This window comes from Lissotriton helveticus, chromosome 8 (assembly GCF_964261635.1).
Source record: "Lissotriton helveticus chromosome 8, aLisHel1.1, whole genome shotgun sequence".
Taxonomy (NCBI): Eukaryota; Metazoa; Chordata; class Amphibia; order Caudata; family Salamandridae; genus Lissotriton; species Lissotriton helveticus.
The window spans coordinates 901,851,291-901,878,399 of NC_136069.1; the positions used below are offsets into that span (position 1 = coordinate 901,851,291).

The following is a 27,109-nucleotide window of genomic DNA, read 5'->3' on the forward strand; positions in this document are numbered from 1 at the left end:
TATTTATATTTTTTTATATATTTTTTTAGAAGTGTACGGACACTAATAAAATCGTGATATGAGGAAACAGCTCCAGTTTGTGGATATTTTTTAATATGATATGGAAATGAGTATAATAAATCCATGAAAATGGAAAAAACAGGAAAATAGAGAAAAGTGGTTAAACAAATGGATGAAACTTAAGATTAGAAGCATAGAGTTGATTTATTCGATTCATTGTTAATGGATATTGCTGTGCATATGGAGTGGGATCTACCAAGGTCCCCCGTGTGTCTGTTATCATAATTTTTCAGGCAAAATACTGAGACCAATGACCAACTGGTGCTCAGTGCAGTGGCAGAATGCAGCAATAATAAAAAGGATGTGAAAAAGTGTTATACCGATCCGTTAATATTTATGTTTTGTGCTGTATTCGTCTACATGGAGAAGTGTGGCTCAATGGTTAGAGCAGGCAGACCTTGATGCAGAGCTCTGGCCAGGGACCAGGGTTCGATTCCCGCCTCGGCGGGTCTCTGACTCATTAATTCCCCTGACTGGATATTCTCGCCTCAGTACCTGTTCTGATCATGGGTCCCACGCTGCAACTCTGGGCAATAGCTTGCTTAGTCTCCACAACGGCCCCAAAAGCGCTGGGAAGCCTGGCTGCACCTGGGGGGTGCCCAGGAGTGGACATTTCCCAGGAAAGCCAGGAAGGGTTCCTAAGCGGTATACGGACAGCGCCGGGACACCTCCGGTGGAGGTAGCTGTGTGCTTTACAAAATTCCGACACATTTACAAAAAATTCCGACACATGCACGTGTATGTGCGTGCAGCTATGTCTGAAGAACATTGTTGATGGAGTATGTCGTCCAGCAAAGTCTAAATAGGGCACTTAGTCTTCCCTGAAATCATTGGACTTGGACGCCTGACAGTTTCACCAAAGTTCACACTGAGATGCATGGGACGCATTCTGCCTTCATTAAAAAAAAAATGAATGCTGACTAATGAAAATCCAGACTACAAAAACGTTTGATAGGAGCAAGGTGAAAAAGCATGTGTAAATCCAATAGATATTTTTTGCATTTACAGTTATGAGCTAGACATATTGGCTCTGTCAATGCTGCTCAGCATACTGAGTTTGTATTTCAGCAGTAGGAGCAGGATTGCTGCAATGAGCACAGGGCCCCAGGAGCAGAGCTGAAGGTAGTTGCAATGGAGTTTAATTGAGTTTATTAATGGAATTAGTAGATTTAAACTGTGGCGTTTCTAGCATTTAATTTATGTATCCTGGTTGCACTAGCACTAGGAAGCCCTGTCTGGGCAGCCATGCTTATCAATTTAATTCAAAGGACACCATTGATTCTTGCAGTGCAAACAACTATAGATTTATTTTTGTTTACCATACATGTATGAAATAAAGAATTAAATGTTGCAAACATTATAATCATTGACGGTACTTTTTAGACATAAAATACACCCTCAATGCTTTTCAATGCAACCACTCAATTGGAGAGGGAAGAAAGCTTCACTTCATAGTTTGGTTGAATCTGATTGCATTTACTGACCAATGGAAAAATGAAATAGTCTGTGAGTAACAATATCAGCCGACCAGGAGATCACAGGATAAAGGAATTAATAGAGGTAAGCTTCTCAAGTACAGATAAGACAAATTTATAATCTACTACTCGTGGTTTTCGAGTCTCATTCACGCCACAAATCTCACAAAGAGGACAGCTGTTGCATAGCTGAGCTCATGAGAACTGGGAAAAATGCCTTCAACATTTGCAAAAAAATGTAACCATTTTTCACCAGATCAAGCGTTCCTTTACGTCACATCGTGCGTGCCAATACGCAGCGTGCTTCCACACCAAAGACCAGCACACCTTGTAGGGAAGGTTAACATTTGCAGATGGATATGGCTGAGGCAAGGTATACAAGAAAGGCAAACATGTTTACACCAAACAGCCAGGAGCGAGAGATGAGAAATATACTCTCCTCTGGGCTGAGCCAAGATGTGATTGATGTAGTCTCAAATCAGTGCCTGAAGGGGGATGATACAAACAAGCCAATGGTTTAAACGATTTGAGCCAAGTCCACTTTATGTATATTGTAAATAAGAGGCATTTTAGACAGCTGTGCTTTCAAGCCTAATACAAACACTAAGAAAAAGTGAACTTGTTCCCCAAGACACATTTTCGGACTAAAAAGGAATGAAGCACTCTAAAGTAGCAAATCGAAAACATGTCAGCTTTTCAGCATTAGAAGAAGGAAATGCACTTTTTTTTAATTTCACATCCATCTGGTCGCCATATGTAGCTGCTGGATGGCCAATACGTTACACTGTTAGCCAATTTTAGTATTTTAGTCACATTCTATGCCTTGGAACTTTGCTTCCACCATGATAAGCACAGACTTAACATTCCTAACATGCTACAGCTAACTAAAGGTGCGCCTTGGTTTTGTCAAGCAGAAGGAATGCCTGTACAATGTAGGCTATTCGAAACATTTAATGTACCTGTATGGGACCACATGAGCCATCTCTGACATCACCCTACAGACATGTGCTACCCATCATCTCCCTCTACTGAACATCACCAGAGGCGCCATTGTACATCACACTATGCACCCTGCAGCACATCACAATGTGCCCTTATAATGCACACAGTCTTGTACAAATTGAAGTTGCTCTCCCTTGAGTGGGACCAACCCAGAATTTAACCTTGACTGCTTGTACTGACTGTAGAACTCTGTGCACTTTACCCCTGCTAACCAGTGTTAAAGTGTTGTTCTCCCCTTTTCAACATGAGCCCTGTTTGCAGGGCTGGAATGGGAACTGAAACCACCCCTTGCACACTGCTCGGCTGCCCCCCCTAGCGGGTAGAAGGGGGTGCAACTGGGCTGTTTGCAGGGCCGGTTTTGGCCGATTTTGTTACAGGGGGTCGATATTGCTGGCCCCCGGTAACAAAAACGTCCCCAGGGGCCTAAAACCGCCCCTTAACCTGGCGGCCCACCGGGGAAACGCCCGCTGCCCGCTACAGTCAGTCCGGCCCTGCCTGCTCGGAATCTTTAGCTTACCTAATATATGGTACCACAGGGTACCCAGGGCCTGTAAATGGTTAAAGGTCACAACTGGACTTAAGCACTTACTGGGCCATTCGCTTCAGTTCAGTTCAGTTCTTTATTTATTTCGGTGGTTAAAAACCATCATAAAAATACACATTACAATACAAATCCACAATCGCTCATTTTACATTATAATTCTGAACTTTACAATGTTTAAAAACAAATTTAAAATTATTATTATTAACATTAATTGAAAGGGAGGGAGCAATAATTCATTTCACCCTACATCAGCCCCTGGTATTTCTTAATTTGACCACAATTTAAAAAAAAACTCATAATAGAACACAGAGTACGCGTCTCCGTGGCTCTTTGCAAGAATAATAGAGCAGTTTTAGCATGGTAAATTTTTGACTCCTTTAAAATATCCACCAGAAATCTTCGGCGCGGAATTTTATAAAAAGAACATAATAATACAAAATGAAGGGTGTCCTGCGGAGACCTATTGTCGCAGCCGCAGGCACCCTTCTGCTCAATTGTTAGAGTAAAACCAGACGGGTAAGCTAAAATGTTAGGTAACAAATTGAGCCTAAAACGACACATTAAAAGCCTCTCTTGTTCACTATGCATTAAAAAGAGATACGGTTCCATACCCAATTCATTACTCACAAGAGAGTGCGCTATTACAGATGTGTTATTAGAGTCAAATTGATTCCTGCTATAATCATATTTATCCAATAACTGCTTTTGAACACGATATTTGCAAGAGCTATCAATCTTTGAGGGGTCAGTAAATAACATTTGATGATCAATAGACACTAGGGTTTCTTTAATGTATTTAAGCCAAAAAATTTGCAGCCATCTGTCTCTCTGAAGACAATCTGCAATAATCTGTCTAGTTAATTCAGCATTTGGATTTAGCCAAATTTGGAGCCAGGTCAGAATTGGTCTTAGTTTAATCAGGTCAGATATATATGAGGAGCCAAGCTCCTTGTGCGTGACTGCTGCCGGGATGCTCTGTGGTAGCTTTAGCAGTTTCTTTAGGAATTTATCTTCCTCTGCTTGTATCTGGTATGCATCCCTAAAGCCCCACACCTCTGCCCCGTAGATAGCCTTAGAAGTGCTGACCGCTCTATACAATGTCATTACTTGCTCAGGGGACCAACGACCCATCCTTCGTGCAAAGTTTAAAATGGCACCATTCGCTGAAACAAGTTTCTTGCACTTTTCCTCTATCAATGGAGCAAACCTGATATTTTCATCAAACAAGAGACCCAAGTAGGAGAAAGTGTTCACAGTGTCCAAAACATGAGTTCCTATCTTGAACACAAATCTCTTGAGAGGTTTTTTTCCCGCCACCATGATAAAGGACTTAGTCAGATTTACAGAAAGATCTAGATTCTCCATGAACCTCACAAAGCCACTAATTAGCTGCTGCAGGCTTACTGCTGTTCGTGCGAGTAGGACCGCGTCGTCCGCGTACAAAAGTACCGGTATGTGACGTGATCCCACTCTTGGGCAATCAGTCCCCAATGTCAGCACAGCACTCTCCAGGTCATTTATGTAGAGGGAAAATAAAAATGGAGCCAGGATACACCCCTGCCTCACCACGCTAGAGCACGGGAAGGGATCGGTACTCACCCCTCCCGAGCTATAGCGGACCTTGGCAGTGGTGTTCCAATGGAGTTCCTTGAGTATGTTTATCAGGTCTGGATCAATTCCCAGTCTATACATAAGTGCCCAGAGTTTAGATCTATTTACATTATCAAATGCAGCTGCAAGGTCCATAAATCCCATATACAGGGTTCCTTTATCTGATTTAATATATTTAGCAGCTAGTAGGTATAAGTTAAGACATTGGTCACTAGTTGACTTGCCTGTTCTAAACCCATACTGGGTATCCACCAAGGTGTTCTGTGCTTCAGTCCACTCTGTAAGGCGATTAAGAATTACCCTACCTAGAAGTTTAGCTGAAACATCAATCAGCGAGATTGGTCTGTAGCACTGTGGATTATCCCTACAGCCTTTCTTATATATAGGAACAATCACTGCAGTTGACCAAGATCGTGGAAGACCCTATTGAATTGCTGCATTAAGTACTCTGGTCATGCTCAGTACCCATAAGTCGGTGTTACTTAAGAACAGGTCTGGGGGGGTGCCGTCCGGGCCTGGAGCCTTATTACGCGTCAGCCCAAGCACTGCCTTTAAAACTTCCGACAAGGAGAATTCTAGCTCCATTGCCCTGGGACCCTCCCATACTCCATCCCCGATATCTGAGTCCAGTTTATTATACAGACTTTTAAAATGGTTAATCCATTGTTCGGGGAGTATATTGGTGCTAATTACAGGGGAGCTTGAGTCTTGATAGCAGGGTCTGTTTATAATTCTCCAGAATTGGGCGTAGTCCCTGTTTTCTCCTACTTCTCTGAGATCTGCCCAAACTTCCTTTTGGAGTGCACTCTTTCTTAGCTTAACCTGTGTTTTATAATTACGTCTACAGAGCGCAATTTCAATCTTATCTCTCGGGGACTTCTTTAGACTCTGTTTTAATTCTCTGAGTGCCCGTGAGCAGTTGGAGTCGAACCATCTTGGGGCAGATAATTCCTTAGTAGGCCGCTTAATTTTTAATAATCCTTCCACTATCCTAGTTAAGGATTCGAATGCTAGGACCACTTCTCTACCCTCTATTGCAAGGTCTAAACAGGTCTCTATATGTTCTTTCCCTCTATCCACTAGGGTGCTATAGAAATCTTGTGGATTAATCATTGCCCATCTTATGCGCCTCCCTTGATCCATTGGCAGGATTACTATATCCCCCCAGATGTTTTACTGGTAGATCGTTATATTCTATTTCAAGAGATAGGGGGTTGTGGTCGCTAAAGGGGCTCCACTCCGTTCTTACCTTTATAATCTGTTCTTTGGCAAAGGCAGAGATTACTATAAAGTCTATTATAGACGCACAACCTCTTCCTTTGAATGTGGGTATGAGGGTGTCCCCTGCTTTCACCGGCAACAGGTCCATTGTGTGGGTAAGAGCAAAGCTCCCTAAAAGCTTCATTAGCAGTGTGCCTTCTCTGTTATGTTCAAAGTGTGGCCCACTTTCTGCAGAACGGGAAGACCAATCAAGGGAAATAGGGAGTAACTTTGGGCACAGATGACAATTAAAGTCCGCTATCAGTAGGACAATTGGTTCGGGCCCCCCCTGCCTTAGGTCTGTTTCCTCATTTAGCCTGCTCTCTAGCTCTATTAATATGGGGAAATTTCCGTCAGTTGGGCCCGGGTTGTAAAAATTTTTAATTAGAAATCTCTGCCCTTGTCCCTGGAATATCACTGCTTGTATGGTATCTGACACCCAAAGTGGTTGTGACCAAGTGCCTTTTAGGTCTAAATCAACATATATCACTAGCCCTCCTTTCGCCCTCCCAGATCTCACGTCTTGGGCCGGCCTGAAGAAGCATTTATAGCCCTCCAGTTGGCAAGAGTCAGGGTCTCGCGCCCATGTTTCTTGTAAGGCTATGATATGAAAGCCCCTTATGTACTCTCTCCAGTCTTTGTTGTCAAATTTACCCCCCAGTCCCGCTACGTTCCAAGACAGAAAGGCTAATCCTGCCCTATTTACTTTCCTTCCCTCTGTGCTGAGTTCCTTCATTCTACAGTCTCCTGTTTCATAGGACTCTGGGACATTATCATTCTCTTCCCTCTGTTTTGGGGGATCTTCTATCCTAGCCTTTAGCCCGTTCCTAGTATTAGCAATTCCATCCTCTGTTACAGAACAAACTGGTTCCCCTATTGCAGTAGTGGATGCAAGCTCTTTGTCTGTGAAAGGTAGTCAATCATTTTCATCGAGCGACTGCAAAGGGGCAAATCTATTTCTCCACTGGGGAAAATCTCGGGGGGGTAGAAACTGGTCGGGGTAGTTAGTGGATCTAACCCTATGGGTATGTTGTGGCCTTTCAAGATTCCACATTGTATGGTCAGCATTATTATTACTGCTCCATCTCCTTGGGTAAAAATACCCCAGGGGGAGCGCACAGATTGTACTGGTATGATTTCTGTTAGAATTCTTCAGTATATAATCCACCAGTCTAGCATCTCTGAGGTTTGCTACAATGCAGTCCCACCTTATATCCATTTTCCTGCCTCCGAGCCAGTTAGCTCTTCTTACATGCACTATCTCCCCCCTTTCCACATTATTTAATGGTCTGTGTATGTCCAACCACTTTGAAATTTTTGCATGTAATTGAGAATGCGATTCTTTGTCTGAGGCCCTGAGTTCCGGAACCCCTGCAAATACTATTACAAAGGGACTGGCTTCAGGAGGTAAATTTATATGTGGGGGGGGGCTGTCTGGGCTGAAGAAAGGATCAGAGACCATATAGGGTGAGCTATGAGGGCCATTTCTTAAATGGTGGTATTCCTGGGCCCTTTGCATTAGCGGTTGCAGGGGGGCTTTATCAATGTTTTTGGAGCTCATCTTTTGATTTAACCCCCCTCTCTGATCTTGAGAAACTTTCGGGACTTCGTGTATCTGAGCAATCCTGTGCTGGATATTGCTGACACAATTGTTGTTTGTCATTGTCTTATTATTAGAGTTATTAGTGGTCACGCTTATAGGTTGGTTAGGACCTGAAGGGGGTTTCTTAGTTGTCAGATCTATTGTCTTACTTTGTTTGGTCAGTTCGCTCGCTATTTTGTCCACCCTGCTTATGATAGGTTTCAGCTGAGCAATAATAAAAGTTTCCAAATGTTTCTTGAATTCTCCCATGACATCCTCAATCCATCCTGGTGGATTTGTGTTTTAGTGGACCTTGTCATCTACCAGGATGACCTCTTGCCTGTTTATGGATCGCCCGTCTCCTATCAGTGGCTTATTTTTTCTCTGTTGTCCCTTAGTCCTCCCCCGCCGTTTTGGTTTGCTCTGGGGGGTCGGGTCGCTATGCCCTGAGGTTTCTGCCCCCGGAGGGGGTAGGAGTTGAGCACCGGGAACAGCCTCTGTTGGGTTACTTGGTGAGACCAAGTTTTCAGTCATATTTGGGCTGTCAGCTAATGAATGATCCCTAGATTGTGTTGGGGTAGCTGCTATAGGATTGGGTGAGGCAGATAGGCTCCTTTCCATATGTTCTATCTCCCCAGATACCTTCCTCAACATCAAATCAATTGCGGTGTTTTTTTTTACTTTATTGGGGGCTAGAATGTTTGTATCGGCCAGGGTTTGTTTAGGGGTTTCAGCTTGGCGAACTTTGCTCATAGCTGAACGTGTTTTAGGGTGGTTAGACATAGTTAATATAAATATAGGCTAGCTCTTAGCCTCCCCCAGGAAGCAATCCAGGCTTCCTTCTAATGGGTGGCTAAATATCTCAATCCTATATTCACTATATGTGTCTTTATCCCCGGCCCCCCCTCCTTCTAATGGACAGCTAGATATCACAAGTTCAATAGGTCTATCAGACCCAGGCAACCAGTCCAAATCCTGGGGCAACAGTACCTGTCGCAAAAGTCCGTGCCAAGGGTGTGGCCCGTCCCGTCCCTGGACGTCCCCGGACGGCCACAGACGGGACGCCCTCTGCCTGGGCTCCGCCCGGCGTCGCCCGCGCGCATCCCGCGACGCGGTAGGATCTGTTCTTCTTTATGCGCCTCCGAGCGCTGGCAAGTGACGCTGCTGGCGACGTCGCCGGGACCCCGCAGGGGACGCTGGGTATTGTAGGCAGCCTGGAGAACTGAGCCGGTAAGCGCTCCCCCCTCTCGGCGGCCGCTATGGCAATGCGGCGGCGGGGGAGAGGGAAGCATAGAGCGTGTCAGGAAGCAAGCCCTCTCTGGTGAGTGGCAGGTCGTGTAGTGCCCCCAGTCAGGTTGTAACCCCCGCTCCCCAGCTATTCGAAACATTTTAATGTAACTGTATGGGACCAAATGAGCCATCTCTAACATCACCCTACAGACATGTGCTACCCATCATCTCCCTCTACTGAACATCACCAGAGGCGCCATTGTACATCACACTATGCACCCTGCAGCACATCACCATGTGCCCTTATAATGCACACAGTCTTGTACAAATTGAAGTTGCTCTCCCTTGAGTGGGACCACCCCAGAATTTAACCTTGACTGCTTGTACTGACTGTAGAACTCTGTGCACTTTACCCCTGCTAACCAGTGTTAAAGTGTTGTTCTCCCCTTTTCAACATGAGCCCTGTTTGCAGGGCTGGAATGGGAACCGAAACCACCCCTGGCACACTGCTCGGCTGCCCCCCCTAGCGGGTAGAAGGGGGTGCAACCGGGCTGTTTGCAGGGCCGGTTTTGGCCGATTTTTTTACAGGGGGTCGATATTGCTGGCCCCCGGTAACAAAAACGTCCCCAGGGGCCTAAAACCGCCCCTTAACCTGGCGGCCCACCGGGGAAACGCCAGCTGCCCGCTACAGTCAGTCCGGCCCTGCCTGCTCGGAATCTTTAGCTTACCTAATATATGGTACCACAGGGTACCCAGGGCCTGTAAATGGTTAAAGGTCACAACTAGACTTAAGCACTTACTGGGCCATTCACTGTGGTGAAAAAGTATGACTGCAAGCCTGCCATCAGTAAGCTGATGTGCAGGTTTAAACTGAAAATGTGACCAGTCAAAATAGCCCATTTTAACAGACATAACATCTAATTGTAAATACTAATAGGTCACCCCTAAGTAGGCTTTACTGCCCATTGAGGCTGGATGCATAATATTTAAAAGTAGGACATGTAAAGTTTAATGTCAAACATGTCCTTACAGTAAAAAAAACTGTCTAAGCCATTTTCACTGAAGCAGGGTTTTTTTAAATACTTGCATACAGGGGTGTTACCTGTGCATTTATAAGCATGGTCTGTATGTGCATGTATGGTGTGTGCCTCTATAGCAAAGTTCAAGCTATTTGCTTTGTTGATGCTCGTTGTAAAAAACATTTAATTAGGATAATTTTTAGTGTGCTAAGGGAATGAGTGATTATGGATTCAGGCCATGTTTTCAATTCTCAGGCAGTCTTGGAATGATAACTGTATATATTTTGGCCCAGTATTCGAATATCTGCTTCAATGATACTTTCATGAAAAATAGGTCCAAGCAAGTAAATCCATTTTATTGCACCGTTTTCAAACTACATAGCTAAAAAGCCATAGTGTTTGAAGATAACCCTAAAAAGAAACCCTTGAAATATCCCAATGCTTAAGAGCCCGGTGCAAGTATCTCTGCAGCAGCAACTCATGCTCGGACCAATAAGAATATTGTATGCTGCTACCTCAGAGCTGATTTCAAACTTCTGTGGACTGACCCTACAATAGTCCATCTTGGCCAAAGAACAGTCCACTACCTCTCGGCCAAAGGGGGTCGCCCTCATCACCGATGAGAGCAGTCCATTGTCCTTCAGTCGGGGGGGATTTGTGTCACAGAGGGCAGGCCCAATCGTGCCATCGTAGGTGGGCTCGGAAGAATGTCTAGGCGAAAATGAACACAATTAATCGTATTTTCGTACAGACACACTACATTCTGTGACATGAGCTAGGCGAATCACACAATATTCTTGAGAAAAGGAAATAACACAAGTTTCCCCTTAAAACTGAACAATTTAAAGGCAGCTTGGAGATCCTGCATTCAAACATGATTTTTGTCTTGGGCAGTTAAAAAAGTTGCAAGCGATGTATTTTTCCAGCATCTGCTCCGGAACTCATGTTCTTGTTCTTCGCTGGAATAACAGGAAAGCTTTGCATTGTGTTCTCGCGGCCCCTGTATCCTGTGCTCTTTTGCAAACTTTCAGGAACAATGGCAAAATGTGCCCGACCTTTCTTTCCAGAAAGCGATTTGGAAACGTGCCATCCATCGTCCCCAGCGTCCACACTTAAATGAATGCTTGACATGAACACACTGCAGAGTGTACAGTTAACAACAGGAAATGGAAGGCCCTTATCGTCACTTCCGGTCAAAGCACTATAGATGGGTTTTCCAAAGGTTGATAAAATATGTTATAGTATTTACAGTAATTCTAACAATAATGTGACATTTTTCAATGTGTTCTTTGCATGAGAATATTGTCATGTCTCGGATTAATGCCAATTTTTTAAATCTTACAGGACATGTTTTGGCCAACTTACTTTGGTGAGTAGAACTAGTTACTTGTTTTCATTAATGTAAATATGGTTTACTGTTAGTAAATGTGTTTAAGTAAAAATAGCGTGTGGTGTCGCACATTACCTGGGTGGGTAGATGCTTTAAAGCTTTCAAAAGTGTGGTGCACAATAGTGGTGCACTTGGCCTAGATATTCTATTGCAGTGCTTTGATGCAAAGGAATATTATAAATCTTTGTGACTGGGCTGGCTGCCACAAGGTCCTAATTTAACCTGTTCCGTGCTAGTGACGGAACCACTCCGTCACGAGCCACGGGCGCGCTGTGCTCATGAAGGAGTGGTTCTGTCACGCCGCGGCCGCTTCGCCCACGCAGCATCAATTCCCCGCCTGCGCGGGTGAATTAATTAGCGGGCGGGGCCGTGACGGAACCACTCCGTTGTGAGCACAGCGCGCCCGTGGCTCGTGATGGAGTGGTTTTTGTCACAAGCATTGCGGCGCCGCGCGACCCCCCCTGCCCCCCAGCGCCGCGGCAGAATTAGCGCCGCGGCCAAGGGGTTAAATGTCTCAGTGCACCCATCTGGCACAATCGGATGCATGTGCTGGGTGTTGCAGTCTAGAACCTTTGATTGTCCAACCTATCAGGGTGAAAAGTGGGAGAAAGAAGAGTAATGGTGAGCTGCATAAGGAGAGATACAAAACTACAGAAATGAGGTCCTATGACCTCTAGTCGTCACTATGGGCCATATGTATCATTCAAAATTGCGATCGCAATTTAGCTAAGTGGGATGTATGAAAGGAAAACAGCCTCGCAAAATAAGGAATCGCAAAATTTACAATTCCCTATTTTGCGATTGCATTTAAGAAATCGCATATTGTGATTCATTAAATGCAATGTAAGAGGCCCAGAAAAAGTGCAATTTGGCCTTAAGGAATCGCAAATTACCACCAACTTCAAGTTGGTGGTAATTTGTGATTTCTTTGAAAAATGCACTTTTTGCATTTTTCAAAATGCCATGTGGCACACATACATGCCCTTAGGACATGTATGTGTGCCACATGTGCACACATGTACATTTCAGGGGTGCAACAGGGTGTCATTTTGACACCCTGGCACCCTTGAAATTGCATTCTCAATTTGCGATTCTCTAATTGAGAATCGCAAATTGAGAATGTCTTCCCATTCATTCCTATTGGCCTCTAGGCCCATAGGAATGAATGGGGAGGTATTCATTAATTGCGCATTGCAATTTGCGATTCGCAATTGAGGAATATGTAGGATTCGCAAAATTATTTGCAAATCCTACATACATAGCATTTTGCGATTCTCAAATAGCAATGCTCTAAAAATCGCTATTTGAGAATCGCAAAACCAAAGTTTCATACATATGGCCCTAAGAGAGCTAATCTGAGATATGGCTCCCAACTGTAGAATGTACATCTTCAAATGGAAGAAAAATAGTTGAATTCTAAACTGTAAAAACTGGTTTAAAATCGAGAATGCCGTGCCTTTCACCTAATCCTACCTGGTGGGGGTCAACCACCTTCAAGTATTTCACCTTGCTACATGTTAACATCTTCTGATACAATCCAAGAGGGCCAATGGGCTGGCAAACCTTCCTCATCCTCCAAAGAAAGAAAGAAGGATAGCAAAAACAAAGAGAGAAAGAAGGAAAAAAGAAGGGCTCTAGTTAACAGTAAAAAGTATTCACACCCCTCTGTCCAACCTCACTGCACTTAACGTCACTGCATTCTACTCTGCACTAGTCTACTCTAAATCACTGCTCTTTATGCCACTCTACTCTACTGTACTCTGCACCACTCTATTCTACCTACTGCATTCTACGCCACTGCACTCTACTGTGCACCACTGAACTCTGTGACTACACTCTACTCTGTGCCACTGCACTCTATGCCACTCTGCTCTGCACCACTCTACTGTATGCTACTCTAATCAAAACAACTCTGTTCTATGCCACTGCACTCTATGCCTCTGCACTCTGCTTCACTCTACTCTACACCACTCTACCCTATGACACTGCACTCTATGCTGCTGCACTCTACTCTGCACTACTCTACTCTGCACCACTGCACTCTATGCCACTGTACTCTAGACCACTGTACTCTATGCCACTCTACTCTTCTCTACACCATTACACTCTATGCCACTTTACTATGCACCACGGTATTCCCTTGTCCTTTATGCCACTCTCCTCTGCACTGCTCTACGCCACTGCACTCTACAGCATTGCATTCTGCACCACTCTACTCTACATCACAGCACTTTATGTCACTGCACTTTATGCCACTGCACTCTACGACACTTTACTCTGTACCTCTCTACTTTACACCACTACAATCTACACCACTCTGCTCTACACTGCACCATTCTACTCTATGCCACTACAATCTTTACCACTGCATTCCATGCCACTCTACTCTGCACCTCTCTACTCTAGGCGACTGCACTTTATGCCACTGCACTCTATGCTGATCTACTCTACTCTGCACCACTCTACTCATTTCCACTGCACTCTACACAACTGCACTCTAAGCTACTACACTCCATGGCATTATACTCTACTGTACTCCATTGCACTCCGTGTGACCCCACTTTACACCACTCTGCGCCACTTTACACCACTGCACTTTACTCCAACTTTAATCTACTCTGCACCACTCTACTCTATACCACTGCGCCCTAGCCCACTGCACTCTACACCACTCTGTGCCATTGCACTCTATGCCAATGCCCTATCTGCCACTCTACTGTGCACCACTCTACTTTATGACACTGAACTATATGCCACTGCATTCTATGGAACTCTACGCCTCTCTACTCTGCACCACTCTACGCCACTACACTCTAATCTACTGCACTCTATTGTACACCACTCTATGCCACTCTACTCTGATTCGCCCCACTGCACTCAATGCCACTGCATTTTACTCTGCACCACTCTACTCTACACCATTCTACTCTACTCCACTACACTCAGCGCCTTTATACTCTACTTTGAACCAATCTACTCCATTCCACTGCAATCTTTGCCAATTCAATCTACACCACTCTGCTCTACACCACACCACTCTATTCAGTCTACTTCAGCCCACTGTACTCTACTGTATGCCACTGCACTCCATGCCACTCTACTTTACACTACTCTGTGCCTCTCTACTCTACAACACTGAGCTTTGTCTCAACTTTAATCTACTCTGCACCACTCTCTTCTATGCCACTGCATGCTACCCCACTGTACACTATACCTTTCTACTCTACACTGTCCCATTGCACTCTATGCCACTGCCCTTTATGCTACTCTACTCCACTCTACCTTATACTACTGCACTCTATGTCAACATATTCTATGGAACTGTACGCCACTCTACTCTGCACCACTCTGCTTTGCGCCACTGCACTCTATGCTACTGCTTTATTTTCTGCACAACTCTATGCCACTGCACTCTACACAACTGTACTGTGTGCTACTGCACTACATACCACTATTCTCTGCAGCACTCTATTCTGCACCACTCTGTGCCACTGCACTCTACACCACTCTACTATGCTTCGACTCACTGAAATCTTTGCAAATGCATTCTTCTCTGTCCCACTCTACTCTATGCAATTGTGTTCTAAGCAATCCTACTCAATTCTGCACCATTGCACTCTACGCCACTGCACTCTACTGCCTGCACTACACTACTCTATGCTACTGCACTCAACACTATTACACTCAAGGCCAATCTACTCTATATCAATCTACTCTGTACCTCTCTACTTTGCACCACTGGACTCTACTCTGCACCACTCTACTCCACACTACTCTACATTACTGCACTCTATGCCTTTCTACTCTACTTTGAATCAATTTACTAAATTCCACTGCAATTTCTGTCAATGCACTCTACACCACTCTGCTCTACACCACTCTACACCACTTTACTGTACTCTGCACCACTCTAGTCTATGTCATTGCTCTTTACGTCACTGCACCCTATGCCACTCTACTCTACTCTGCACCACTCTACTCTATATCACTGCAGTCTACGCCAGTCCACTGCATCTACCCCACTCCTCTCCACTCTCTTGAATGTGACTCCACTCCACATCAGTCCACTCCTCTGTATGCCATTCTGCTCCACTCCACTCTTTGCACTCCACTTGGCCGTCTCCCACTCTACACCACTCTAGTCTGCACCATGCCACTACACTCCACACAGTGCCTCTCTACTCTATGCCATGCCACTCCACTTCACTCTACACCACTCAACTCTATGCCAATCTACTCTATGACATTCCAAGCCACTGTACTCCACTCCACTCTACACCACATCACTCTAGGGCTCTAAGGCACTCTTCTTCACTACTTCACTCTGTGCCACTCTGCTACACTCATTGTCACTCCATGTCACTCTACGCTATGCCATCCACTCTTGTCTACTCAAATCTGTTCCACTCCACTCTATGCCACTCAACACCACTCCACTCGACAGAACTCTAGCCCACCCACTCTACCCTATCCCACTCTACCCTATTCTACTCTACACCACTCTACTCTACTCCACTCTAGTCAATGCCAGTCCACTCTACTCTATGGCATGCCACTCTCTGTCACTCTGCTCCACTGTACATCACTGTACGCTACTCCAGTCTACACCTCTCTACTCTACACCACTCCACCCTTGGGTATAGGTGTACAGAGTGGAGTAGAATGGATTGGCATAGAGTGTCATAGAGTGAAGTGGTGTAGAGTGGAGGGGTGTGTAGTGAAATGGCAAAGACTGGTGTAGCATATAGTTTAGTAAAGTATTGTGGAGTGGAGTACAGTGGAGTGGCATTACATAGAGTGGAGTACAGTGTCATAAAGTGTAGTGGTATAGTGTAGAGTGCTTAGAGTGGAGTAAAGTGGCATGAAGTGTAGTAGAGTTTAATGTCGTAGAGTGTAGTTGCATAGAGTGTAGTGGAGTGGTTTTGAGAGAAGTAGTTTGGCCTAGAGTGAAGTGGTGTAGGGTGTTGTAGAGTGTCATAGAGTGGAGCGGCATATAGCGGAGTAGAGTGTCATAAAGTGGAGTGGCATTTAGTGGAATAGAGTGGAGTGGTATAGAGTGGAGGGTTGTAGAGTGGAGTATTGTAGAGTGGACTGGCATAGAGTGGAGTAGAGTGGCCTAGAGGAGCATAGAGTGGCATAGAGAGGAATGGCATAGGGAGGAGTAGAGTAGTGTATCGTAGAGGGGATTGTCATAGAGTAGAGTGCATAGAGTGAAGTGGAGTGTAGTGGCATAGAATGGAATGGTGCAGAGTGGAGTAAAGTGGCATAGAGGGACACTGAGTGGAGAAGAGTAGAGTAGAGTGGCATAGAGTGGAGTAGAGTGAAGTGGTGTAGATGGAGTAAAGTGGCATAGTGTGGAGTGGCGTAGAGTTTTGTGGAGTGACATAGAGTGGAGGGACGTAGAGATGCAAAGAGTGGTGTACAGTGTCATGGAGTGGGGGTAGAGAGGAGTATGCATTGTGTGGAAGTGCACTTCCATTACTGAAAACACATTTTCAATTGCAATAACCAATACATTTGCACAGAGATCCAGTTTTACTGATAAAACAATACAGTACACAAAAAACAATGTATGGAAATAGCATTACCTAGTGTATTGAATTGCTTTGATTACATTAAGGTATTTGTGCCCCCCACACTTTTGAATTGCAAAACAATTGCTAATTTGTGCTTTCCTAATTCTGATACATTCTGAAATATTTGCACAGTTCATGTACAGACATTTAAATGTTGTTGTTTGCTTGAAAAAATCTTTCCTTTCACTTTCCCAGCTTGCCAGAAAAATCCTCTCACTTTGAAGTCAGAGAAAGAAAAGTAAACAGCAAGCTCCCCGGGAAGGCAGAGCCTGACATTCGACCTCTCTATTTGAATGCACAGCAAATGTGACAAGATAAAAACTAAATTCAAAGGCCTGTTCATAGAAAGCGAGCACTCATGAAAGAATCCAGTAAACAGGCTATTCTCCACGGGAGGGACAAAGAAATGTTGGACAGCCTAAAATAAATAAAACTAGCATATAGAAAGAAAGCGAATGTCAGTTACAAACCACAAAGCCAATAGTAAGCAATGGGTTGGGTGGATTCCCATGGAAGTTTTAAGAATGCTCTCAAGAAGTCTTTAGCAACCAGACAGATGTGATGTCGAGTAAGCTTTGACCTAAAAAGTATCCTCTAAACTTTATAGTATTGAGCTTGCCGTTACCTATAGTACATGCTCTAAATGTCACCAGTCGTAAAATCACTTTTCACTGGGAAGCGGGAGACATACCTTAAGCAAGAAAATATAATGATTATGTGGCATGCTTTAAAAGACAAGTTTATCATGGACGTAAAACGTATGAATACATACAGATGCCCTGAAGAAGCAAAACATACCACAGCACACTTGCTGGATAAAGACACTACTGGATATGCATCAAGGATGATTTAGTTTTTAAATCAGAAGAAAAAACGTTTTAAATTTGTAAGCTATACCTATTGAAAATAAACGCAGAAATTTCAATAAAAAGAAACATAAGTAATCTAATCTGAAAAGGGGGATTGTATAGAATAGTGTGATATCTCAATTAATCAAGTCTCAATTTATGCTCTAAAGTGTAACTGTGAGAAGTTGGCCTGGTATATGATGTCCACAGTTCTGTGGGCACCCTGTATCAGTCCAAACAATCCCTTATGGTGGTGGTTGTAAGTCAACCTTATAGACAAGCTATCCTAGGGGTAGCATGGACTAAGCAGCCTTAAAGGCTTAACTCAAGAGGGCATGTGAAGCCAGCTGTTTTACCATATGCAATCCTGTAATATCAAATGAAAGGACACCACACAAGTTAATATATGTATTTATTCTTAGAATAATTCCCACTACTCTTTATGAGCCGGTGGCCACTCAAACCATATTTCAAAAAAGTGGTATAACAATCACTAATCGATGGGGGGTGAGGCCTAGGGCCTTGTGAATCGCTGGGACTACACTGGACTAACGACAGTTAGGACGGGAGTAGCCCGCGGGATTCGGGTGCAGTGCCGGAAGCACGGCTTGCACCAATGTAAAGTCAATGATGCGTAAAAGTTACAAAGTTATTGCAAAAGGAGTCTTCCGACTGGACTAGGACTACCAAACTTTAGACTTGGGCACTAGAGGTGTGTACCAGTGTAGGAACACCGGCGCTAGTAAGTTACCTCACCCACAGGAAGTGGGTGCACAGGTGCCAATGTGTGTCGGGTTTCGTCACGCAGTTCGATGGTGCCTGAGGATGAAGATGCTGCAGGCGTCCAAAAGAGAAATGTCCGGTGCGATCCAAGGGTGGATCCAAGTTGATGGGTACCTGAAAGCAGAGGGGACAGAGTCTGGGTCACTAGCCAGTGACCAGGAAGGAACCAGGAAGGAACCAGGCGATGTCGGGCGCAATCAGGTTGATGACGGGTGCCTTGTCTCCGCTGCCACGTGGACTCTGGGGCACCAAGGATGTCCTGGAGTGAATCACGAGCTGTCCAACAAAGGCTCTCGCTGTCGGCGGTGTCGGCTCCTGGATCGGAGTCAACAAGCCTTGGCAAAGGCAACCCACGCAGGATTCAAAGAAGGCTTAACACTTGGACCAGCAAGGTCAGAGCGGGTGTTCCTTTTCAGGGGAGTGAGGGCCAGTCTGGAGCAACCAGACCAGCTGTGTAAATTCTTAGGTTCGTTGGTTCTGGGGCCACTAGCCAACGGGCAAGGGACCGGACCAACACGTCAAGCAGGAAGATGCAAAAGGGCCCCACGCAGCACTCGTCGAGTGTGGAGGGGTGAGCTTCGGTGCACAAGCTGCTCGGGCTGGAGCTTCTCAAACTCCAATGCACAGCTTCGAGGGAGCCTCGGGTGCTGCACGGTCAGCGCTTCGTTGTTTCTCCAAGATGGCCGCTCCTACGCTTCCTGTCGCCTCCACGGGTCTTAGCTTTGCAGGGACTGTGGATCGGGCTGTTAGAAGGCAGGCACGCTGGGTCTTGTCGATCTCTGTCGCTCGAGTTCCGTCAGGAACTGCAACAAAGCAAACGTCGAGGTGCTGGATGGTGCCTGTTTGCACAGGGTGGTCACTCCTTGACCACAAGGGAGATTCTTCAGTCTTCTACGTCGAGTAGGATGTCGAAGGGTCCAGAGTTTCATTTTATAAGTTTCAGTCAGGATAATCTGATGTGCATTGGCACTGCGCCCACCTATATTCCAAATCTGGGGGCTGGATTACCTGCTAGGTCCCTCCTATGGGTGGGACCCAGGAAGGGGGTGGTTACACCCCTTTCCTTTGTCCAGTTTGCCGCCAAGACTGGGGCTGGAGTGCCCAGTGACACCTTGTGTGCCCCAGGCAGTGTCTAGTTTCTTTCAACCCTCCCTGCTACAATCCACTATCCCCTGTCTGGGGTGGTGTGACACCTCCCTGTGACAGGAGATCCTTTGATCAAGCCTCCTCTGTCGAGTTTCAGTCAGCAGCAGGAATGCCAGACATGTGTCTGTGGCAGCAGCATCCATTTTGTGATGCTGGGGCTCTGGTTAGGATTAACCGCATTTGCAGTAAGTAACATGTCTTCTCCCTCTAGAAGGGTGGAATGCTACCCCTGTCGCCAGAACTGGCGAGGGGGTAGTATTCCAAAGTGTATGACACCAAACACGACATGTTTTGATAAAGCCAAACCAAAGTTAGCATTAACCGCGAGGATTATAATGCACTTAAGAGTATATGGGATGGCAGTATCACTGGAACAGCAGTAAGGAAATGGTTCCGAACACTGCAGACAGGCTCAGCTCATGCTAGAGCACTATCTCACGTAAAACCAAGCACTCTGCCTCCAGGATTGTAAAGGCCTGCCATAGCAGTGGCTGATAGGTATATATGTGTCCAGATATAGGTTTAGACATAGGTATACTATATCTAAGCAAGGGGTGATTACACCACCTCGCCCCAGCTGAGTGATCAGCCAGTTGTGTCAAATTAAGAACCAGCCAGGGGTGGCAAAAGATATGCTGCAGCCCCTGGTAGGCCTTGGATCCACCTATGCCCTGGGCACCTATAGTGCACTGTACAGGGTCTGATAAGGTGTCCAGTACCAATTTGGTTATGCACCTAGGGTGCATGGAGTCCATTTTAAGAGAGAGCAGATAGCCTGGGGCCCTGATTAGCAGGATCCCAGGCCAACTAAGTCGAAAACCAGCTAAACACAAGGCAAAAAATCTGGGGTAACCATAGTCAGGTATCCACCTTCCTACAGTAACTATTTGTTCTGATTTCTACATTCCAAGAAATGGTCAACACTTTGGAACAATTATAGAGGACATTATTTCCATGTATATGTGTGCCATTAATTGTGACACTTTGTTTCTATCTGTGTTAGGTGGTAGGCAATGCTCATCAAGCCCATGTCTAAACAACGGAAACTGCACAGACACCATTCGAAGCTACAGGTGTAACTGTGCTGAAGGTTATAAAGGCACTGTCTGTCAATTTGGTAAGTCACATTTTGCCATGTGATACTGAGTTTGCTACATTGATATTTGGAACACTAAAAAAACAAACAGGCACATTTGAGTTTCGTTAAAAAAATCTTTATTGATATTTCAGTTTTTTTAAGTAAACAATCATAAACAATTGAGCAAATCACCTCGCAACTACTTGTACATAAGTATCCATTTTCACTTTTGTAAATTCAAACTCGATTACACTTTCATTATCAAGTCACATCTCACTGAACAAGCTAGACAAAACATAGTCAGGTACTCCCAAAGTCTCCACCCATCCTAGTTCTTACCCTCTTCTCTACCCCCTTGTACAAGACAATACAGTACAAGCCACTTGTGAGGCTCACAGCTGCCTCTGATGAAGCATCCCGGCACTAGCGGTAGAGATCTGACTACAGTACAACATATAGCCGCAGACTTAAATGACCTCCAGACAGGAGCCATAGAGCGGAGTTTTAAGGTTCTTTCTGAAAACAAATTCAGAGGGACTACACCGCAAACTGAGAGTAGGAGAAATTCACAGCTTAGAATCAAGAAAAACCAAAGCTCTACCACCTTTCCTGGCTTTACAAATCTGAGGCAATTAGAAAACTTTGAAGTTGTTGGACCTCCGGGATCTGACTTGACAATATGGCTTAAATCTCCTCCTTAAATAGAGGGGATCTTTGTGTACAAATGCCCTAAAGGTAAAGGTTAGTGCTTTAAATTGGATCCTCTTCATAATTAGAAGCTAATGAAGTTGGCGTAGGTGGAAAGACACAGAGACCTGTGTCAGAATCTTCAAGATTAGATGAGCATTGTTGTTCTGTATTATTTGTAAGCGTTGAATTAGGTATGCAGACAGACCCAGATACAAGCTATTGGCATAATCCAATTTGGACGTAACCAAGGCATGAACAATCACCATGCAAACATTTTCCGAAATAAAATGGAGCATCCTTTTGAGAGACCTAATTGTGGCATAACAGTTGTCAGAAATAGCCTTAATTTGGGGCTTGACTGAAAGATTGGAGTCAAATTTCATACCCAAATTTCTCACAATAGGTGCCAGAAGAGGAGGAATCCCCAAATATGTTGACGCCAGTTGCTGGACTCAGGAGAAGTCTTAGTGCCAAAGAAGAGAATATCAGCTTTTTCAGAATTAAGCTTTAAACATCTGGCATTTATCCACTCAACCACTGCCATCAAGCAGAGCTTAAAGGAACCCAAAGCTTCTGGCACGTTTTCATGAAATGCAAAAAGGAGCCGAGTGTCGTCCACATAGGAGACAACCCGCACACCCAATGGCTCAACCAACTTAGCCAGTGGCTCCAAATAGATATTAAAAAGGATGGGACTGAGTGTTGAACCCTAAGGCATCTCCAGGGGTTAGTTCCCATCACAGGGGGCTGCTGCGAGGGGCTCTGTCATCCTACTAAGCATCTCTCCCTGAGTTGCTAAATATTCCTCTGCATTCTCATCTAAGTCTGATATGCACTTCATCAGCTATAGCCCAGTCAAGCAAATCCTTTTGACACTGTGTCACCGCTGGTGGTCGTGCAGCCACCCAGTGAATAGCTATTTGGCACCTAGCCAACATCATTCCTAACGCAAACATCCTGGCTTCCATCTTTGCCTGCTGTCTCCTCGGCACAATGCCCAAGTGGCACAATTTGACCTGACCCTCTCCAGTGACAATCCCATAATTTTTTATCAGGTACAGTACTGCCTCCATCCAGAACTCCACCATATGTGGGCATCCATAAGTCACATGCAAAAATTCTGCCGAAACATAGTCACATCAGCCACATGCCCCTGGTGACTCTGGATATATATTGCAAAGCTTCTGTGGGGTCATGTACATCCTATTTCAGTGGAGGAAGTGTATAAACTTAAATCGGCCATTAGGTGACCTCTGTTTAACTTGGGCATTGGCTTTTTTCCAGTCTGTCAGCGTCAGGTCATTTGCGCAATTCCCATCCCACTGCTCCCGGCCCCATTCCGTCGTGTCCCTCTGTTTGCCACTAAGGCGGCGTACAGCTGAGTTATCAACCATCTACACCCAGCCAGTTCCAATAGCTGTTGCATCGTGACCTGCTCCGGCAATTGTGTGGGAAACGAGGATCAAATTGTTCTTGAAGTATGCGCTATCCTGGCAAAAAGCAGGATCTGCCCAAGTCTACCCCAAACAGCTCATGGGCCTGGGCGAGAGGCACAAAATGGTTGTTGATGAAGAAATCCCCAACCCTCTTGCAACCCCCCTCCCACCATACCGCACATTATGTGCCCTTATTCATCTTATAAAAGCGACTCAGCGCCTACATAGGGAGATTGTCTGCAAAGGGGGTCTTGCGGAAGACCTTATTAACCACCTTAAACCATTTTGTTGTCACTTGTCTGATTAAGTATAGGAACGCCTTCAGAACAACCCTCCCCATGAACAAATTTGGCACCCCCATCCCACCTGCGGATATTGGAAGTTTCCGCGTGTACGACCATACTTGGCTTCTCCTACTCGCCCACACCAAGTCTGTCAACAATCTAGCTGAGCAAACGTCGCCACTGGGATCAGACACATCATGTTTTGTAGAATATACAAGCACAGTGGCAGAAACTTAGTTAGAGCCCTCCTCCCCATTAGGGGACAACTAGATTATCTTCAAGAGATCTCGTCAGCCCATCCATCACCCTTTCCACATTCAAAATATATTGCTCCTGGTAGTCTCAGGTCACCCATATTCCCAAATAGTAGAATGCACCGCATACCCAGCCAAGCCCAAGTCCCTCCGGCAAGGGGCTCGCTCCCTTCCCAGTCCACCCAGTGGGAATAGTTTAAATTGTTCTCTGTTGGTCCATATCCCTGACAGCTCAGCACAATCCTGCAGCCCCTCTAACAGCAAGGGCGCCAAATTGCACTGGGTCCAGAAGATAAACCAAAATGTCATTCGCCTACATAGCAACTAGATGGACAGTATTCACTGTCCGTATGCACCACGGTTCTAAGGACTAACAAAGACAGCGACAGTGGTTCCACTCCTAGAGCAAAGACAACTGGGGACACGGGGCAACCCTGTCTAGTCCCCCTCCCCATGCACTATGTTCAGCGATTACGTTTTTTCGATGGGTACTCTAGCCACCGGTTCAGTGTAAAGCAATTTAACCCAGCCAATAAACCCTAGTCCAAACCCCATGCTGTGCATAATCTCTCACATATAGCTCCATCCCACCATGTCAAAAGCACCCCTCAAAACAAGCGTGACTAATGCCCGTTTTTCTCCCAATTCTGCAACCTCCGCCTCATACTGTGAATTGTACTTCTTCCTGGGATAAAACCCATCTGGTTGGGGGGGGACCAGTTCCCCACTAACAGCAGCAGCTTGTTCAGCAGTGCTTTACATAACAGTTAACATCCAAAGTTAGCATGGATAATGTCCTATGAGAGGTAAGGTGCATTGGATCTCTTCCTCCCTTGTGAATCAGAACCATCACCGTTTCCCTCTCTCTTCTCTCCCATGCCTCCACAAACACCCCTAGGAGCCTCTCAAGGATTGCATCAATCAATCAATCAATCAAGGATATTTTTAGAGCGCACTACTTACCCGGAGGGTCTCAAGGCGCTTGGGGGGGGGGGGTGCTGCTACTGCTCGAACAGCCAGGTCTTCAGCTTCTTCCTGAAGGAGAGGTGGTCTTGGGTCAGGCGCAGGTCGGTCGGGAGGGAGTTCCAGGTCTTGGCGGCCAGGTAGGAGAAGGACCTTCCTCCTGTTGTCGTTCTTCGGATGCGGGGGACGGCGGCGAGGGCGTGACTGGCTGATCGGAGGTGGCGTTTGGGAGCGTAGAAGTTGATGCGGTTGTTGAGGTAGCTCGGGCCTTGATCGTGTAGGGCTTTGTGTGCGTGGGTGAGGAGACGGAAGGTGATTCTCTTGTTGACGGGGAGCCAGTGCAGGTCTCTCAGATGTCCGGAGATGTGGCTGCGTCGGGGGATGTCGAGGATGAGTCTGGCTGAGGCGTTCTGGATCCGCTGGAGTCTCTTCTGGAGCTTGGCGGTGGTTCCGGCGTAGAGGGCGTTGCCGTAGTCCAGTCGGCTGGTGACGAGGGCCTGGGTGACCGTCTTCCTGGTCTCTGTGGGGATCCACCGGAAGATCTTCCGTAGCATGCGCAGGATGTTGAAGCATGACGAGGAGACGGCGTTGACTTGTCTGGTCATGGAGAGGGAGGAGTCCAGGATGAAGCCCAGGTTGCGTGCGTGGTCTGTCGGTGTGGGTGCGGTGCCCAGGGCGGGGGGCCACCAGGAGTCGTCCCAGGCGGAGGGCGAGGAGCCCAGGATGAGGACTTCCGTCTTGTCTGAGTTCAGTTTCAGGCGGCTGGTCGTCATCCACTCGGCTACGTCTTTCATCCCTTCGTGAAGGTTGGCTCTGGCGGCGGCGGGGTCGTTGGTCAGGGAGAGGATCAGCTGGGTGTCATCGGCGTAGGAGATGATGTTCAGGTTGTGTTGGCGTGCGATGGGTGGGAGGGGGCTCATGTAGACATTGAAGAGGGTGGGGCTCAGCGAGGATCCTTGAGGGACGCCGCAGATGACTTCGGTGGCCTCTGACTTGTACGGTGGTAGACAGACTCTCTGTGTTCTTCCGTCGAGGAAGGAGATGATCCATTCCAGTGCCTTCTCCTGAATTCCGACGTTGCTGAGGCGCTGCACTAGGGTGCGGTGGCAGACAGTGTCGAATGCCGCGGAGAGGTCTAGGAGGATGAGGGCCGCTGTTTCTCCGTTGTCCATCAGGGCTCGGATGTCATCGGTGGCAGCGATGATGGCGGTCTCGGTGCTGTGGTTGGCTCGGAAGCCCGACTGTGAGGGGTCGAGGGATCCATTCGTCTCGAGGAAGGCGGCCAGCTGTTTGTTGACGGTCTTCTCGATGACTTTGGCTGGAAACGGGAGGAGCGAGATGGGGCGGTAATTCTTGAGTTCGGTGGGGTCCGCTGTTGGTTTCTTTAGTAGAGCGCTGAGTTCGGCGTGCTTCCAGCTCTCCGGGAAGGTGGCGGTGTCGAAGGAGGTGTTGATGATGTCCCGCAGGTGGGGTGCGATGACAGCGTCGGCTTTGTTGAAGACGTGGTGAGGGCAGGGGTCGGTCGGAGATCCGGAGTGGATGGTGTTCATCATGCGGATGGTGTCATCGGTGCTGATCGGAGTCCAGGCGCGGAGGGTGGTGGTGGGCGGCGTTGCTTTGGTCGTTGTGTGCGATGGTTGAATGCTGAAGCTGTTGTGTATGTCCGCGATCTTGTTGTGGAAGTAGGAGGCGAGGGAGTTGCAGAGGTCTTGCGATGGGGTGATGTCGTTGTTTCCGGCGTTGGGGTTGGAGAGCTCTTTCACGATGTTGAAGAGTTCCTTGCAGTTGTGTGCGTTGTTGTCCAGCCGGTCCTTAAATGCAGTTTTCTTGGTGGCGCGGATCAGTTGGTGGTGCTTCCGGGTGGCAAGCTTGAGGGTGGTCATGTTGTCCGGTGTTGGTTCCCTTCTCCAGACTTTCTCGAGGGCTCGGCAGTTCTTCTTGGAGCTCTTGAGTTCGTCGGTGAACCATGGGGCTTTCTTGCTGCCGGGTCTGCTGGGCGGGGTCCTCAGAGGGGCGAGTTCGTCCGCGCAGTTGCTGATCCACTTCGTGAGGTTGTCGGCGGCCTGGCTGGGGTTCGCTGAGCTGGCGGGAGGGTGCTGACTCAAGGAAGCGGCGAGCTGGTCGGCTGTGATCTTGTTCCAGCTTCTTCGGGCAACCTGTTGCTGGTGGTGGTGGATCGTCGTTCTTCTGAAGGTGAAGTGGACGCAGCTGTGGTCCGTCCAGTGGAGTCCTGTGGCGTGGCTGAAGGCGATGTCTTTGCTGGATGAGAAGACGGCGTCGAGTGTGTGTCCGGCGAGGTGGGTGGGGGTGGTCACCAGTTGCTTGAGTCCGAGGTTTGCGAGGTTTTCCAGCAGGGTGGTGGTGTTGCGGTCGTCGTTGTTCTCCAGGTGGAAGTTGAGGTCCCCGAGGAGGATGTAGTCGGCGGAGGGGAGGGCGTGTGGGCTGATGAAGTCGGCGATGTCCTCGCTGAATTGTGTGCGTGGTCCCTGGGGTCTGTAGATGAGGGTGCCGCGGAGGGTGGTCTTGGGTTTGACGTGGATCTGGAAGTGCAGGTGTTCGGCGGGTGCGATGGTATCGTCGGTGTTGGTCGTGATGCGGATGGTGTTCCTGTGAATGATGGCGATGCCTCCTCCTGTCTGGTTGACGCGGTCTCTCCGGATGATCTTGTAGCCGTCCGGGATGGCGATGGCGATGTCGGACGCTGAGGAGGCGTTCATCCAGGTTTCCGTGAGGAAGGCGACGTCTGGGTCTGTGGTGTCGAGCAGGTTCCAGAGCTCGACGGCGTGTCTGTGGACCGAGCGGGTGTTGAGCAGGATGCACTTCAGGTGGTTGCTGCTGGTGTTCTGCTTGGTGGATGCTGGTGCAGTGCAGGTCCGGA

The 27,109-nt window shown here is 46.8% G+C and overlaps 1 protein-coding gene across 1 annotated transcript in view; it reads left to right on the forward strand.

Moving 5' to 3' along the window:
* PROZ (protein Z, vitamin K dependent plasma glycoprotein) overlaps window positions 1-27,109 on the forward strand; it is a 264,854-nt gene that overhangs the window by 87,931 nt on the left and 149,814 nt on the right. Inside the window, exons 3-4 of the mRNA XM_078657699.1 lie at window positions 11,128-11,152; window positions 20,530-20,643. Of these exons, the coding sequence (XP_078513825.1) occupies window positions 11,128-11,152; window positions 20,530-20,643 (139 nt within the window). The remainder of the gene's footprint in view (window positions 1-11,127; window positions 11,153-20,529; window positions 20,644-27,109) is intronic.